General features: G+C 35.1%; 1 protein-coding gene across 14 annotated transcripts in view; it reads left to right on the top strand.

The window, feature by feature from the left end:
- The window catches only part of LOC149806838 (uncharacterized), a 141,463-nt gene that overhangs the window by 117,078 nt on the left and 12,075 nt on the right, over positions 1-12,310 (top strand). For 11 of the 14 annotated variants that reach the window (XM_089958342.1, XM_089958414.1, XM_089958393.1 and 8 more), the window contains 5 exons: positions 3,674-3,805; positions 5,217-5,500; positions 7,317-7,680; positions 9,415-9,488; positions 10,006-10,529. In XM_089958342.1, coding sequence (XP_089814468.1) covers positions 3,674-3,805; positions 5,217-5,500; positions 7,317-7,680; positions 9,415-9,488; positions 10,006-10,529 — 1,378 coding nt within the window. Of the gene's footprint in view, positions 1-3,673; positions 3,806-5,216; positions 5,501-7,316; positions 7,681-9,414; positions 9,489-10,005; positions 10,530-11,924; positions 11,983-12,310 lie in introns of all 14 variants that reach the window. The other 3 variants (XM_089958365.1, XM_089958356.1, XM_089958348.1) reach the window with 2 other exon arrangements.

Genomic DNA, 12,310 nt, shown 5'->3' with positions numbered 1-12,310 from the left:
TGTGAGCATCAGAGTTGTTAAGCTTTTAATCTGCTGAAAGATGATAAAACTAATGCATTGATGAAATTTGAGCTGGTACTAGTGGTTTTGATTACAAGTCGCACGAGCACACAGAATCTCACAACCGTCATTTTCAAATATTGTAGGGGGCCTTAGTGGCCGAGTGGTTTAAAGCGGTCTCTGTTACGGATCACTGCCATCTCACCTCTGTCTGTGGCGGTTTGAGTCTCGGATTCAGCCAATGTGGGTATGTGAGAAAGCTTGCCAGTAGCTTCTCGTGGGTTGGTGGTTCTTTCCAGGGTTTTTCCGGGTTCTCCCTCCACCATTAATACTGGCCACCATGTATAGCCGATCGTGTGCCGAAAAATGGTGTTAAACCCCACAACAACAACAACAACAAATATTGTTGGAAATAAAGGCATATACTGGTTGTAATAAAAATACAAAAATGAAAGAGCACAAAATTCTCTATATTTATTCTGAGACCAACTTCTGGAGTTTAGTTGTATCACATGACTACCAACTGGACATGTGCTCTCTCATGCAGGTAGCATATGAAACAGAACCAGACTACTCTGCTTGATGAATCAGACTGGCCAAGTTCCTTGTAGTTGTTCTCGAAATAAATATTTTGAGAATTATGTTTTTTCTGGTTTTTACAAAAGGTATCGGACTTTCATTTAATATAATTGAAATTTTGTTGTTGTTGTAGTGTTTAATGCCATTTTTCAGCACAAGATAGGCTATACATGGTGGCCAGAATTAATGGTGGAGGAAGAACCCGGGAAAACCCCGGAAAGAACCACTAATGAGAAGCTGCCAGCAAGCTTTCTCACATACCCACATTGGCTGAGCCCAAGACTCGAACCCACGCAGACAGAGGTGAAATGGCAGTGATCCATAATGGTGAGTGCTTTAGATGACTTGGCCAGTTAGGTTGAAATTTTGTACAGTGACGTTAAAAAGGAGTTTTGTTGTTGATATCACGTGACTGTTGGGCTTCCGATGTCATTGTGTGGGAGTTGTGAAGTCATGTGACTATTAACACAAATGGCGTGTACCGGGTCAGGTTTCATGTATGCTGAGTTTCGTGGAGCCTGTCAGTGGATCAAAGACATAATTATAATACTTGCCATTTTTGAAAAAAATAAATAATTTTCCTATTGATTTCGTGCAGCTAAGAGTCGATATAACATAGTTTAAATTTGCTAAGCAGTTGGTAAGCCATCTTATGGTGGCAGCAGATTCCAAATTTTTGATATGTAATTGCTCTGAACCCACACACCATCCTAAATGTCCAGAGTGAAAAATGGGGTTGGAATATTCGGAGGAAACCCGAATTATAAAATTTTGAATCTCTGAGCTGAACTTTGATGCGAAACTATTACACACTGACATGTAGCTTGAAGCATTGGTTTCAGATCTTAAATAGAACGCAGGAGAAATGGGAAGTTGTCATTTCTTTTATTAAATATCAAGAAACAATAAGGCCCATGTATCAGTGCAGGTTTTGGGACTGGTTTATTGAACTACAAGTTGATTTTATAGAAAATTCAGTCCTTGTTTATAGAACAGTATATTATATTTAAGGTCTTTTGTCAAAATTTAAATCAATCCTTTTGTAAATGTCTTGAAATGATGGAATTTTTAACCAAATCGTCTTATGGAGTTTGTTGGTTGAAAAATTAGAGATTTTATTGGCACACATAAATTCAAGGGTAAACATTTTTACGTTACAAGATAAGATTCTAATACTTTGCATTTATTGTTGGTTTTTTTTCATACTGTGATTGGAAATCATGCATATATCATGCACATTCTTTAGAATTAAAAGTAAAGAATTAAAAGGAAAGAAAATAATTTATGCTCATTATGTTGTTTCCACATAGCAACATAATGCAGGTCAGCAAAGTAAAGTTAGAATTTGTATTCTGTACATTGAAATGGATTTAAATGCCAATTTATATGAATATTGTCAGATTTGTTTTGTGTGACCCATTTTGTGGTTTTGTACATGATCATCTTTTCTGACCTGTTTTGGAGAGTCTTGAAAGAGAAACATCTTCAGATTTGGAAAATGCATGTTTTATAATCCAAAATGTTATTTAATTCCATTCAAAATTAATTTCATCCTGGAAATGACCTGGAAAGTTATATTTAGAAAAGCATGGGAACCATGTTAAAAGAAAACAGCATGAAAATACTATTTGCTGCATGCAAGGAAATGTTGTAACTCCTACTATATTTATGTTGGCAAATTCTGAAAGGAGGAACTTGATCACTCCATTGTGAATGGTTTTTGGCTCAGACGGTTGCTCCAATCAACTGAATAGGAGAATGGTGAAGAAGTATCGTCAGATGAGATCTATGAAAACCTCAACTCTCAGTGAATTACCTCCACGCATGACATTGTCACCTTAGACAGACAAGATTAAAATGGGTCTTGAGAAAGCTGGAATGGTCTGCTGATTGTTTATTCAGCATTTGTATAAAGGAAACATTAATAACATTGTGCAATAGTGTTCCATTTGCACAACAGAATGATGAATAGTTCTTGGTGAAATGATAAATATTTAAATCACATGTGATAATTACTTTAAGTTTAATCTATCTTTCCAGTATAGAATAGTGTCTGACAGTTGATAATACAGTGCTTTATGATTCATACATTTGTGTTGGATATTTTCATTTATAAATAGTAACTAACATTATTTAAGTATATGTGTGCTTTGACAAGTTGCAAGCAGATCTGATGTTTTGAACAACTTTAATGCTTTCACATTTCTCAGATATTTCCAGATTACATCATTGGATTGCAAAAATGTTTCACTAATTTTCATGGGATACCATTTATCGTAGATTTCATTGTTGCCTTGATACAACAGATTCAAAGACCCAACAAACAATTAGCCATGTGTGACTAAGAATTGAACCCCCTTCTTTTAAGAACTGTTTTATTCGTAGAGCTCAAAACAGTTTTTTGATAAATCGATGTTATTTCTGTGTTCTAGTTTAAATATTAGCTTTTACACATTTCTGCGCTTATATATATATATATATATATATATATATATATATATATATATATATATATATATATATATATATATATTTGGTGCTTTGAAAAGCAGTTTGTTTGCATCAGATTTCATTATGATGTTATATTACCCACTCCCCCCAGATTGAATAGACATACATGACAAACTCAGTAAATACCATTGTTATTCAAACAAGTGATGTATGGGGTGGGACATGGAATATCAGCTTGTTTAATATTTTATTGTGACTTTATTTGTAGTTTACCATATAATTTGGTACACCATATATAATAACAAATTCACATTATCTTGAATTTGGATTTAATAAAAATAATTGTTTGGTTTCTTGACTAGTTGACTTGATCTTGATAGCAGTTGAGTATTTTTTATATTGTATTGTAATGGAGAGGATATTATAATAATAAGCAAGGAATGATTCATTTGTACAAACCCATGCATAAACTGTGAGACATACATAACAACTTAGGGTTGTTGAATTTAAACATACATTTAAATATAACATGATAATACATATGTGCTAGGGTTCTCTGATTACTCACAGTTCATATGAAAATATGTCTGTGGGTGACTGCTGTACCTTAAAACTGCATGAACATTTGCTTCAATTGTTGTAGAGTTGGATGCTCATCCAGTGGGGAAGAGGCAAGCCATGGGGTTTGGAGAAGGATCAATTGTCAACAATGCCACAGGTGTGTTCACTCCCACTATCCCATTCCAGTTTACCCCAACAGAAGTCAATAACCCAGGTATAGGTACAGCGAATGCTTGGCATTAAACAAGTTGATAGAATTTGACAGTATTTAGTTTGGTTAACCTCACCAATCATGCCACTACTCTCACATATTGCTAAGAAATTGCTAACAATGGATTTCAACTCTTTAATTCCACTGTCATAATGCCATGACCCATGCTAAACATCATCTGCCATTTTATACATAAGTATCCCTGTTGCAGCACAAATTCTTTTCAGCCAGCAGGAAGTTGAGAACTACAGGAATTCCCAAATGTTCTAAAAGTTAGCTTGCGCAGTGCAAGTTGACTGGAAAATTGAACATGCCCTTAGGAAATATGAACTAGTCACAAACATAACATCCCAACACAAGTGGAAAAAATAAGATAAAATATGGTATATTTTAAGGATATTGTATTATATTTATTTCAGCTCTTGTTTTTTTAAATAATCTTTGTTGGAACCTTAATAGATCTGCTTTTACAATTTGACTACAAGTCTTGTGAAAATGACTCTTAAAATGTGGACAGGCAGAATGAAAACAAAAATTATGGAAATAATGCTTTATTTCGATAAAATCTGGAAACTGGCTTGTTCATGTTTGATTTGAATCTGGGTTTCATATTAGGTTTAGTGGAGTTGGCCAGGGAACCAGACCAGCTTTACAGGATTACCCCATTTGCATTAAATTGCAACTATTTTTTCATGTAAAATATCTGCAAGATGAAGCAGTTACTTATAAGATTTTTAAAAAATGGTGTTCAACAATTGATACATGATCAAGACGAATGGGAATAAACATCTTCTTTAAAGTGATAATAGTCTGTCGAGAATAATTTCATGAACTTGAAAACAATATTAAGTTAAAACTACATTTATTTATTTTAGTACACGTTCTTTTGGAATGAAGCCTTCTGTGCCGATACCCTCTTCCCACCCACTTAACCCAGCATATGCAGTACATATATTCGTTTGTGAGCTTTCACATTATACAGCAGTCTGGTACATAACACAGTTGACAGTTATGAACCTCCACTAGTGTCTTTTGATGATGAAATGGCATATCAATTCTTTTTCATAATGATAAGCAAGTAATAATGAGTATGGACTATTACAAGAGATGTCCTATTAATAGAACTTGCTCTACTTGTGTTGGGATAGGAATGGTTTGCATAGTTAAAAGTGTGTCCTTACAACCACAACCACAGAATAATATGTTGCAGAATTTTAATGACATTACCATGGTGCCATCAAACACCAGTACATGTACATATATAAAAAAATCTGTAAGTTGGCTGTTTAAATGAAGTGAGCATCATAAATTTTGAATTCAGGAATTCTAATTGTTTTCTTTGGTAATTACATGTGCATTGAACTTGTATAATGAAACTTGTTACTGATTTGGATTGCTGTCTCTAACAACACAGGTGTAAATGCCAGCAACACAAGTGGAAGCACAGGCATGTTTAATTTTGGTCAGCAGAACAGTGGCACATCAGCCCCATCATTTTTGTCAGCAGGTGGCACCACTGGATCACCATTCAACCCAACAGGATTTGGATCCAGTTCAGCAGCAGCAGCAGCACCAACAGCTGCCACAGTTTTCAACTTTACCGGCCAAAACAGCACACCAAATTCATCAGTATTCCAATTCACTGGTCAAGGCAGTACAACAAAATCTTCGCCCTTCCCAGCCTTTGGATCGGTAATGGTATGCATAATTAAATTATTTTTTTTATAGGTATCTTTCATTTCTCTTCCAGTACTATTTCTGTACTGCAAAATGGAATGTATCCTAATTATAGAAAAAAATGTGATGCCTTTCTGGAAGATTCCAACTATGGTTTTGTTTTTATCTGCTAAGGGAGAAATACTGAGCAGGTTTAAATTTTGTGCACCAGTCTGGCCCATGTCATAATACATTTTTTATGCATGAATCTAGGATAGTTTTGATGCATTTTCAGGATATATTAATTGAATCTTAAAGTATTTCCACAGTGAATTAAATGTTTGCTTAGATTGTTTGGAATTTTCAGAATGTAACTGTGTGGAACATTGATCATATGTAGTTACTTTGGAATTTATGATAACATTTGTCAGGCTTCTGATTATTTTTGTCTTGCCTTTGACTGGTGAAATATAGGTATCACTTTTTTTGCTGATGTGCCCAAAGTGCTATGTTAACATTTACAAAGTTGCATATCTTTATCATATACTTAAGTCAACTGTGTTAACTTTAGCTTTGGTACAATGTTACTAGTCTAAAATTTGTACCTTGATATGCGAGGCATTCCTTTCTTGCCTTTGGGAGCAAAATCATGATGTTGTCCATAGATGAGACATCATGTTCATTGTGGGCATGGGTCTGAAACAGGTGGGTGAAAATCTTCATGTTTCATGTATTTTCTATGCTTGGCAAAGGAACATCATATTTATAATGATATCTATCCATCTAGCCATTTGCTACCAATTTGGTTTCTGCACAATAACCTGAATTGTCCAGCATCTAACTGAAAGCAGTTTTGGTGGCGCTCTACAGTTTTGTGTTTTGCATAGGTTAGAATTTTAAAGAAAAAGAATTTCCCCGGCTTTCCTCACTGGTTATACTGGCTATTTAAAAAAGACCTTGTATAACTTGGGTATAGTTCAGAGAACCTTTAATTCCCTTTACTTTGGTGTATGATTGATGGGTGTAATATGGGTTGTAGAGTATACGGCTTGGCCGTACTCTAGATGTACACCTTTCAAAAAAGTGCTAGCTCCACTTAGTCATTTTCACTTCCTGAACTTCAGAGGTAAATTGTATAAAAAAGAGCAGAAAACATTTTGATGTTTTTATATATTTGGTAATTCATGCTGATTTGTTTTAGCACAAGGGAGCAGTCATTTTAGTTAGCAGTGTGCTTAGATCATGTACAATTTCCAAATGTACAATATCCAAAGAAATATCATCCATGTTACATTATACTCCATTAAGGTTCTTTGAACTGTACCTGTGATATAGAAGGTCTTTTTTAAATAGCCAGTGTAACCAGTGAGGAAAGCTGGGGAGATTCTTTTTCTTTAAAATTTTACCCATATGTAAAATAAGAAACTGTAGAGTGCCACCTTATATAAACTTTATAAGTGACTTGACCTTGTTCCAAAGGAAGAGGGTTGTTTTGCTGTCAAAAGGTCCAATGTCAATGTCACTGACTGAAATAACAAAAATAGACTGAAACATTAGTTCTGTACCACAGACCTCGCCCAAATTTTGTGGATGGCATGCACTTGGTCACTAAGGAAGAAGTCAAGATTTTGGGGTCAAAGGCCAAAGGCACTGACTAAAAGAAGAAGTTGGTTTCCATGCAAAATTTCAGTTATCAATTTAAGAGACAATTAGCATGGGGCACATGTGTAAAGTGCTGTTCATAGAACTCTTGTTTCTCGTTCAGTTAAGGTGTGTTGTGATTACTATTCTGCAAAATTTAAAAAAATTATACAGAAAGGCAAAAGAAGGTATTGATAATATTACTGTACAATTTCAGAGCACAGTCTCTAACACTCCAGCATTTGGAGGAACATCACAGTTTTCTGTTGCTGGCCAGAAAGATGACACCTCTAATAACATGGTCACCAGTCCGTGTGGCTCCACTACAAATCTAGCCTTTGGAGGATTTGAAAGTAGCGGGGTAACTAGCACCACCAAACCAGCTAGTTCACCTTTTGGAGGAGCTTCAAATTCAGGCAGTGTCTTTACTGGGATGGGATCATCAAACACTCATTTTGGAGGGACTGGATTTGGATCATCATCTGCCACTGCACCAGGATTTGGTGGCTCCAGTGGGACATCATTTGGGGTACCTGCACCGGTATTTGGGGGAAATACCACATCCCCAGCTACTACCACAGGTGAGAAAGTTCTGAAGTAAAGACATTGTGATGCATAATAGAGAAAGCCACTCCAAATAATTAAGGGTATTGAGGTCCATCCAGGTCTTGGGAAATTTCATGCATAAAATATTAGACACAGTGATGATGTTATTTATCAGTTATGGGTTGATTTTTTTGTTGTTAGATTGTGTTTGAGGTATAATTACCCAGTACAATGGTGATAACAAATAGTAAATTAGCCTTTAACTGTTGTAGATGACTTTGAGGGGAGGAAAAGAGTTGGTTGTGGAATAAAGTTTTCATCTGTTCTCATCAGTATGTTAGGTAAGAAAATAGTAACTGTGGAATAAGAGTACAGTTTGTTAAGTATATATACAGCCCCTGAAATGCATAATTGTACCAGTGAAATGTAGAATTAATACAAATGAAAATGTAGATTGAACACCAACTAAATGATGTGTTGAATGAATGCCAATGAAATGATGAATTTAAAAATCGGTGAATTTCAAGCTGTTGAAAGATTTACACTGTCAGAAACGCCTTCACGTTATTATCGGGGATAAAATTCTGTTTATCACAACTTACAATACTTGACATTGCTCTTGACAAGGCAGACATAAAAAGCAACTGCATCATTGTATAATAATAAGATTTACTTTTAGTTGGTACCATTTAGCCACTATTTGGCTGAGGTGCACTTAATCAGCACTGCATGCATACAAATTATTTGGCTAAATTAAAATTTAAAATATTTTCTGAACAGATACTCCACAACTGTATTTGTGTGCTTGTTGCAGTATATATTAATTTTTCTTAACTTTTTATAAAATGTTGTATGAAGCACTAGTTCTCTTCATTTAATACTTGAAAAATGGAAAACAGACTTGGGTAGATGCATTTCCAGTTTGTTTCAAACAAGCAAAAATGAAAGAAATTTTGGATGAAAAGAATTTTTAAATATTTGAGTCCTTTACAGTGACCATAAGCCAACAGTGAGATAAAGGATGAAATGCAAACACGAATGAAATGGAACAAAATAGAATGCAAACGAGATGCAGTTTTGTAAAATTGCCTGGTTCAGATTGCACATGCACATGGTATGCATGCCTACAGAAGGAGAGAGAGAGACCTGAGAATTCTGTTTTTTTATTTGGTGAATTGGCTACCTTCTGTACTTGTTAGGCCAAAAAAAATAAATGTTTCCTATTGCACTAGTTTTAAATTTAGGGCAGGCATGTTTTTTTGAAAAAGTTTTAATAAAATAAATAATTATATGGGGGTGAGAAAGTGTTATGGTTGTTCGACCGGAAACACATTTTTGGTTGCCTTATTGGTTGATTCCATCTACAACCTGCATAGATTTGCCATTGCATAATTGACAGATTTGGGTCTATGCAATTTGTTAGGAGTAATCAGTAGAACAAACAACACAGAAACTAATCTATTGGTACATCATGCAATGGCAGATTTTGATCTGTGCAGTTTGCTGTTGGACTTGGTTTGTAAGCAAGTATATATGGTACATTTTATGGGGCATGTAGTTTTGGTATATTTAATTCATCCTTCAACCATATATTTAAAGATCCAGTGAAAACTGGTTCTTATAATTGAAGTAATAAAACCACTTCCCAGTACTGGAATTTATGTATCAGTGAATATGGCATTATTCCCCAAAATTCAAAAATCAAAAAAAAAAAAAAGTGATTTCAGAGCATTTTCAGACAGTATATAATGCTGATTTTTCTTTTTCAGCTGGATTCTCTTTCAATGCACCTATTTTCAACAGCACAACACAGAATAGCACATTCCAGTTTATTCCAAAGCCGGTAAAGCATTTTCCCTCTTCGGTATTTATAAATGACCACATTATAATAGAACTTGTAAGAAATGACACTAGCAGATTTAACTGTAGTTGCATCAGTCTTACTATGTTAAGTTTGGATAAGTTCAGTACATTGAGTGAACATCATAGCAAATCTTTTAGATCAAATATGGTGTTTTGTTGAACCCTTGTTGGGTCTCACAAGTAAACAGTCACATTTTTCTGTTCTTACATTTGTACCTGTTCTGTGTTGTACTTCATGTTTACATTATTTGGAAGGGGCATCTTCCTAAAGTTTTTTGTTTAATTCATTATATTTATAGTTTTAGAATTTGACCTTTAATTGCTACCATGTAGTCATCATTCTTGACATGTTGTTACACACACACACACACATACATTTATACAGACATTCTGTGGTTATTAGTTTGCTTGAATATACATCTGAAGTTTTGTAACTGCTTCATTAATGTCTTGCTTGAATAGGGAAACCATGTCTGTATTATACTTTTTCCTTGCAGATTGACTCCAAACCACAGCAGCAGTCAGTGAATGCCCCTGGCTCTGTATTTGTATTTGGTCAGACTCCAGCTGACTCCAAACCACAGCAGCAGTCAGTGACTGCCCCCAGCTCTGTATTTGTATTTGGTCAGACTCCGGTTGTCTCTAAACCACAGCAGCAGTCATTGACCACCCCCAGCTCTGTATTTGTATTTGGTCAGACTCCAGCTGACTCAAAACCACAGCAGCAGTCAGTGACTGCCCCCAGCTCTGTGTTTGTATTTGGTCAGACTCCGGTTGTCTCCAAACCACAGCAGCAGTCATTGACCACCCCAAACTCTGTATTTGTATTTGGTCAGACTCCGGCTAACTCGAAACCACAGCAACAGTCAGGGACAGGCCCCAACTCTGTGTTTGTATTTGGTCAGTCTCAGGCAAACACTTCCACTCAAGTTGCACCTACAACACCAGGACCATTCAACTTCAATCCCACACCTGTATTCAACTTCACTGCATCAAGCACACCAGGACCATATACCTTCAGGTAAATAATTTATTTTTAAGCTGTCTCTTGCATAGTGGCTGACTACAGATGGTCATTTCAGGTTAAAGTTATATAGGAGACTGATATATCACATTTTAATGTTCATTTGGTAAGTCTGATACAAAATTGGTCAGACTGCATCAGAAGCATCCGATTGAAATTTTTTCCCAGGTAATGCATTTTCGAAGATATGTTGAATAACACGTTATTTGTTTTGTAAAGTTGTGAATGAAATCTTGTGTGTTTATGTGTTATGGAATGTATGAAAGGAGTTCAGCACCTTTGCTCTTGTGCTGTATGTAGAATGTGTATGATTGATTTCTGTGTATGCCTTCATATATGCCAAAGATTGGCTTATTTTTAATAAATAAAATTAAAGCACTGTCCCCAGGAAACCCACTCTACTTTTTAATACTCACTCACTAGAGCTTCCATTCAGAAATGTCATTTCCTTTCCATAATCTTGACCAGTGCTTTTGTTTTGTGGTTGAATGGACAACAGGATTGAGCTGATGGCATGGCATTTCCCATGTATATACAGTACATTCACTTTTCTTAAATTGGTTACCAGTTTTCTTGGATTTTGTTTTGTTTCTTACAAGACATGTTTGTGGCAGATAATGTGTTGCCTTAGGAATGTAATTTTTAGCAGTGGCATCTTCTTGAATGTGTATCAATAAAGATGTAATTCTTTTCAAACCTCAAAAACTGATATCCATGAAAGCTTTTTGATATGTAAATTTTCTCGTATGAAGGCAAAGATGTGTTTAAACAGCTTGTTCACAAATTACATGATTATCAGTTTGCATTAGTTTATTTGCTTTTTTATATATAAGAGAATCTGTTTGCCATGACCGTGCAGCAAAGAAGTTTGCAAGTAACTTGAACTTGGAGTAGCTTCTTCAGGGTACCTGACAGAATTGTTTGCAGTCTAAATTGTATATAAATTTTTATATAGAGCCAAAGGAAAGATCCTTTGTATATTTTCCTTTTTACCTTTGTTTGAATACTGTCAGCACTCGTGCAACAGTTTGACCTTGATAAGACAAAACAGTGATGGGCAAGCCTGAGAATTTTGTCAGAAAATTAGACAGTTGATCTTTTACTGTGTCTATTTCCATGTTATTAATACTATTGTATCTGGGGAATTATTTATTTTGAAAGTGATGTAATACAAAATTGTATTTAGTGGTTTAACCGCAGAAATAAAGACTAAAAATTTTGCAGGCTTGGACAGGTATTAATATGACTACATGCATTGCTCATAAATTATGAAGTATTATTTTTGTTTTATATCATTCTTTGTCAATGCTTTATTTTCTTTTTTCAGTCTTCTTCCTCTAATATCTCTCTTTTTCTCTTTTGCTTTCTCTCCTTCTTGTCCTGTTTGTGTAGTGCATCATTCCCACATCAACCCTCATATCCTATAGACATGGAGGTAGACTAGGCTGAGGTAGGCATATTATTAAAGTGTACTTAATTACATGTTTTTTCCATCCACAGTTGCACATGCCTTAAAGGTCTCGTTAGTTTTGCATTCACTTGCTTTACACTGAAACATTTACTTTACATATCCTTTACACCAAATAAGCAGGTTAAATTTTGTGTTTAGATCATTTCAGGTACTGTGGAGAGCATCAATGTTTGATAACACTAGTTGGTAGGGTTTTCTTTTCCTTATCTTCCAGAGGCACCTGCTTAGTACAGGTTTTATTGTAATTTGATGAACTGGAAGTTTAAAAAGATGTTTAATCATATTCACATCATAAATTATTTTGATA

Source organism: Sinohyriopsis cumingii, chromosome 1 (assembly GCF_028554795.1).
Source record: "Sinohyriopsis cumingii isolate HCF-2022 chromosome 1, ASM2855479v2, whole genome shotgun sequence".
Taxonomy (NCBI): domain Eukaryota; kingdom Metazoa; phylum Mollusca; class Bivalvia; order Unionida; family Unionidae; genus Sinohyriopsis; species Sinohyriopsis cumingii.
This window is presented reverse-complemented; position numbering and strand designations above follow the sequence as displayed.